At 35.3% G+C, this 6,170-nt stretch overlaps 1 protein-coding gene across 1 annotated transcript in view; it reads left to right on the top strand.

Moving 5' to 3' along the window:
• The window catches only part of LOC107716968 (gamma-aminobutyric acid receptor subunit alpha-5-like), a 19,442-nt gene extending 13,333 nt beyond the window's left edge, over window positions 1–6,109 (top strand). Inside the window, exons 4-5 of the mRNA XM_016523611.1 lie at window positions 2,610–2,821; window positions 4,742–6,109. Coding sequence (XP_016379097.1) covers window positions 2,610–2,821; window positions 4,742–5,023 — 494 coding nt within the window. The 3' untranslated portion in view covers window positions 5,024–6,109. The remainder of the gene's footprint in view (window positions 1–2,609; window positions 2,822–4,741) is intronic.
• The last annotated feature ends 61 nt before the right edge of the window (window positions 6,110–6,170 follow it).

Genomic DNA, 6,170 nt, shown 5'->3' with positions numbered 1-6,170 from the left:
TTCTTTCTTTCCCGTTTTTTTTTTTTTTTTTGGTAATTCGCGTTTTACACACACACACACAAATAGCTGTTTAAATCTACATGAATGGGTCACCACCTCATGAATGCTGTCATTAACATTTTTTTTTTTAGTTTTAATTTTTGTAACCTTATTACTTCAGTGATTTTGTTAACAATACTGTAGCAACATTGTTTAGCATGGCCCTGTTAGCTCCTGCTGGTTAATGTCATAACTACACCATTCAGAGTTGTATTTATATAATTTTATAATATTTATTATTATTACTTTGAATTAGCATTTATTTTTATATTTTCAATTTTGATTTTATTTTTTTGTATTTAGTATTTTTTTAAAATCTATATAGCTTTAATTTTGTTTCAGTTTTCGTAATTTTACTACTACAACTTTATTTCAGTTAGTTGGCGTTGGCAAGGGAACATTTCTAATTCTCATTTAAGTTTTTTAAATGAAAGTCTTTTATCTAATATTTGTATTTTATTATATTTCAGCTTTATTAAAATTACCAAAAACAATTTCAGTAGTTTTAGTTAGGATTAACAACACTGTTTAGCATGGCTCCATTAGCCCCTTCTGGTTAATGCCATAACTATATCATGCTAATGCTAATAGCATTCTCCAGTTATTATAGACTGCTTAGACAAAAAAAAAAACTTGCTTGCACCTTTAAAAACTCATCAGCATCAGATATTTACTCCTCCTGTTCTGATTGCATGCAGAGGATTTTATATAACTATATTCTGTTTTCACTCACCTAGCATGTATGGATTCTTATCTGTTGCTCCTTTCGGTCTGTCACTTAATGTTTTGCTTTGTACATCGATAATTCTCATCAAAATGGAAATCAGAATTGACTGACGCAATCAGAAAGAATTAAGAGCTAATCCACTCGGATGACTGTTTTTGAATTCACACCACCATTCCTATTCAGTTCTGGGGCCTTGCATTGTATCTTGGCAATAATCAGCAAAGCGAGCAGACAGTCCACAAGGAATATGAGCCCACACAAACAACATCTCTATGACTGGCCAACAAAGGCTACATCAAAACATAATGCTTTCTCACGCACATAAATATACAAATATCCATGAACGGAGGCTCAAAGACTCACTTGCTGATATCACACATGTGACAGTGTTTTATTTGCATAGCCGGAGGCTGAGAAATCCCGGAGCCGTATGCCTAAGGGACTGTAGTACCATACTTATTTATGTCTAAAAGTCTCTGTGACCGCTGCCTGGGGCAATCTGATCTCCCTCTGACAGGGACAGCACACCTCCGCTCCTCAGATGCTTATCGAGAACTATTCTCAGAGGCTTTGCATAAAGAATTATAACGATACTGTCATTCTAAGGGCATGTTAGATATATATATATACAACAAAACAGTTATATCTGAACTGCAGTGCTGCTGTGTTTGACCCTTCATTGCTACCTTCTATAAAGTTTTTTCTTTGATAGAAAGTAGACTGCATTTCTGGGAATGAAAGGATCTTAATGTCATTATTCCCAGCTGGTATGCTTTGTTTTGTTGTTAAGATGAGTTTATGATTCATGAACCAATATTTTATTCATGCAAAGCATTTTAAATATTAAAATAATTATTTTGGATGAAAGACGAATTTCCCTGCTCACTAGTAGCAGCATTCACAAAATGACTGTGCTGCTACTGAACATTTTTTGATGGATTGTTGTGATTGTTTTTGGCACATAAATAGTTTTATTTTATAAGCATTATATGCCTGTATATTTTGCAGATGAAATTATGGTGTAACTCTTATACGTTTTAAAGAAATGTATTTTGTTAATTAGGCGTGTTGTTTGATTTATGGTGTCTTAAGATATTAAGATAAGAAAAGGTATCTTTCGCTCACAAGGCTGCATTTATTTGATCAAAAAAAAAAAAGTGACAACAGTAAGTATTATAATTTAAAATAACTGTTTTATTTTAACATACTATATTAAAAAGTCATTTAATCTTGTGATGGCAAAGCTGAATTTTCAACAGCTATTACTTCAGTCTTCAGTGTCACATAATCCTTCAGAAATCATTTATAATATTCTGATTTGGTGCTCAATTATTATCATTTTTTTTTATTTGTGCTCAATTATTAATAATGGTTCTTATCATCAGTGTTGTTTTTGCTGCTTTAAATTTTTGTGGAAACCATGATACATTTTTTTAAGGATTGGTTGATGAATAGAAAGTTCAAAAGAACAGCATTTATTCAAAATAGAAAACTTTTGTAACATTATAAATGTCTTAACTGTCACTTTATAAAAGTAAATTAAATGTGTTTATGCTGAATAAACGTATTGACTGGAGCAATTGCTGCTGAAAATTCAGCTTTGCCATCACATGAATAGGTTAAAATAGAAAGTTATTTTAAATTGTAAAAAATATTTCACAATATTACAGTTTTTACTGTATTTCTGATCAAATAAATGCAGCCTTGTTGAGCACAAGAGACTTTGTTATTAAAAACTCTGAATCATTCCAAACTTTTGACCGGTAGTGTATTTATTTATTTATTTATTTTGCTTTAGAGATCTTATAATATTCTAAATATCTATGTGTTTTATCCTCCACAGGTGTGACCACAGTGTTGACTATGACCACCCTCAGCATCAGCGCCCGCAACTCTCTTCCTAAAGTAGCATATGCCACTGCAATGGATTGGTTCATCGCTGTTTGCTATGCCTTTGTGTTCTCTGCGCTTATCGAGTTTGCCACAGTCAACTACTTCACCAAACGCAGCTGGGCATGGGATGGAAAGAAGGCCTTGGAGGCTCAGCAGCCTAAAGTAAGTTTAGTATGTTTTCATGCGTTTGTGCATATGTGATGTTCAACTCTTAGAAAACCTCAGAAAGAGGCTTTGTTGAGTGAAGTTGCATAACATGACAGTTCTGTTTGACGCGAAGGTTACAATACATTGCGGTTATATAATATGCTTTTTCTAATTGTTTTGAGACACCGGAACAGCTGGAGAGTGCTCAGTCACAACATTTCAGATGGTGACACTAACTCAAATGTCAACTGCTTTAGATTAGATGAGCTTGTTTGTGTGTTAGCTGCTGATGGATGTCACATTTTGAAATTCTACAGGATGAATATTTAGCCTTTACCCAGAATGCCCTTCAGACCAGTCACTTCATTGAGATTTCTGAGAGCTGCTTGGTTGATGAACATGTAAATGCCAGGTTTCTGCTTATGCAAGATCCATTTTCACCCAGGTGGTAATTTTTCATTCGCAGTGGACAAACAGAATTCAAAGAGCTGTCAATGTCACTGTGGTGAGTTTGTTAGTAAAGACTCTACAGTCAGACTTCTGAAGGTCAGATCTGGACCTCCAGCACATCTTTCTTAAATGTCACCCTTTTTTTTATCAAACACCAACTTATTCCACCTCTCCTGCTAAGTAGTCTTTCTAAAACCTTGAGCTCATGCTGTGGGGTCCTTCTTTAAAAAAAGAGCAGGAAGTGACGTATACAAAATACTGTTCAATATTGGGGTTGGTACCATTTTTTTTATGTTTTTGAATGACGTCTCTTTTGCTCACCAAGAAAAATACAGTAAAAACAGTAATACTGTGAAAAATTATTACAATTTAAAATAACTGTTTTCTATATGAATATACTTTAAAATGTAATTTATTCCAGTCTTCAGTGTCATGTGATCTTTTAGAAATTCTAATTCTTAATAAAAATTCTAATATTTCAGAATTATTTAATGAGTTGAAAGTTAAAAATAAAAATGTGCATATGTGTGTGTATCTTCAAAAATTATCCATACCACTCATGCGCTATTTTGCATGTGTTTTAAATTTTCTTTACAGCAATTACGCAAGTTATTCAATGATAATCTTACTTTTTGATGATTATAGAATCATTGAGTTGAAATCGGGAACTCTATTCCAAATATGATCTTTCCGGGTGTTGTGAATCGGATCAAATGGTTCACGACTCATTTGCAAATCACACATCTCTATGACTCTCATGAACTTAAATGTGGGTGTTTCTCACTCCTTTCTAATAACTCAAGACTTGTAATACAGTGCATAAACTTGTATGGACTATCTTAATGATGCGTTTGCACCCCCTTTAGACTTGAAAGCTCTATTCTTTTAAGCAAAGATGCATTGTGGAAAAATGAGGTGGCTAGAAGCAACTCAGAACCTTTTGTCTGCCACCCCCACAAGCTGGCATGGTGACAGATTACCTCTGCCCACCTGAAAGTACTGGAACATAAAAGCAATAAAGCAGGATTTTTAGAGTTATAACTACTGCTTATGTTCTTTTGACCTAAAGTAATCATACTGATTGTGGACAAAAATCCTTGAAAGGATTATAACTTTTATAGATGAACAGCGTAGATGATGTGTAATTGTGATAAACTAAATGACATTTCACTTGGAAAATTGCCTCAAAGTCACTTGCACATACCCTTGAGTGAGTCAAGTTTGTCTGAACCGCAGTCTCGACCGCTCCATTATTATACTGTGGCTTTATTAATTAATCTTTTCTGCTGGCCCTGCAGAGGCCAATGTTTAATGTTCAGACTCAGATCTCTGTTAACCATGACTGTATTTCACCTTTAATTAGAAGGTTACGACCTTCAAACTGGTTCATTATCTGGCCTCTCTGAGCAGAGAGTTGGCAACTTTGTTCTTACATTGACAATATTGTTTGCTGTATAACAATGTCTTCTGCTTTCTCAACCACAGAAAAAAGACCCACTGGCACTCTCCAAAAAGCCAAACAATGCCTGTTTGTCTGGAGTTAACTTCACGAAGGATGCAGCTATCTCAACCATCTCCAACAGCACCACTGTCCAGTTGAAGAGCGCTGAGACCAAGCCTGCAATGGACCCCAAAAAGACTTACAACAGCGTCAGCAAAATTGACAAAATGTCTCGGATAGTGTTCCCGGTCCTCTTTGGGACTTTCAACTTGGTCTACTGGGCCACATATCTCAACAGGGAACCGGTGATTACTGGAGCCGATTAGCCCCTGCTAAGCCCCCTATGCCACTGCGACATTCCCTTCACAACCTCTTTTTCTTCTCCACTTCAATACTCGACGACAAGCTGACCTTGCAAAAAACGATGACGAGCACTTATTTACTGCACCTCTCACTTTGCTATTCTATAAGAGGAGTGCTCCTGTTGAATTTTCCTCCTGATATCATAAATTGCATGATAGATTCAAAGCTCTATGGGAATATAATTGCCATATCTGCCTTGACTTCCTACTTTATATTTCTCTGGTTTCCACTGGTTATTGCATTCATCTTACAATGAATTGAGAGCCACAGAAGCTACCATTTCAGTCATGAAAATTTTCCAAGGGATGTGAACAAAAATTTATGCATTTGGCATCAACATTATCACAGTATAAAAAAAAAACATATATTGAAAAGAAGTACAGCAAGGCCAAATGCTATGCAAAAACCATTTTCTACTATGTTGAAATGGGTAATTGCTTATAATGAAACCCTTGCTTTGTATTAATGCATTTCAGCCTTCTCTTCTTTTTTTATTAGCTTTAGCATCAATGGTGTAAGGCAGACAGATGCTATGCTAAGTTTTTAGCCATGCTAAAAATGTTGCCTTCAGAGGGATTACTTCATAGGAGTGCTCGGGAATGTCCCACAATTACTGATTTCACTTTCGTTTGTCATTTTTTTCTAAGCTTTTTTGAAGTAGCTAAATAGAATTGTGCACCTTAGGCAGCTTTTCACACTTTAGACCAAGATATCCTGCAAGGTGAACAAGGTTGGGTTGCAGCGAATCATTTGTACATAGCTTGTGTATGCTTTGCTTTTAGCGTAGATGCGGCTTAACATTAGTGAGGAAGGGCTGAAAATGGTTCTGATTCACTAATCTAATGTGCAGCCAAAGTGACATGAATTATGGTGAAAACGCAGATTGTATCGTGAAATATTGTAGGCTTTGACAGAATGTGGCATTTCTTTACAGTTAATAGTTTTCACATTGGCTTTTCATGCTGTTTATGCAATAGCCATTTTCTTATTTTTTGTCTGTGTTGTAAATTGGCCAGTGGGTTTTCGAGGTTGGAACGAGTCAGCAACAGCCTTAAACGTTGACACCTAGTGATATTTTCTTTGCACTACCATGTAGAATAATGTGAAAGG

This window comes from Sinocyclocheilus rhinocerous, unplaced genomic scaffold (genome assembly GCF_001515625.1).
Source record: "Sinocyclocheilus rhinocerous isolate Xijiao unplaced genomic scaffold, SAMN03320098_v1.1 scaffold3102, whole genome shotgun sequence".
NCBI classification, from domain to species: Eukaryota; Metazoa; Chordata; class Actinopteri; order Cypriniformes; family Cyprinidae; genus Sinocyclocheilus; species Sinocyclocheilus rhinocerous.
Note: the sequence above shows the minus strand (reverse complement) of the source record. Positions and strands in the feature narration are given on the sequence as shown.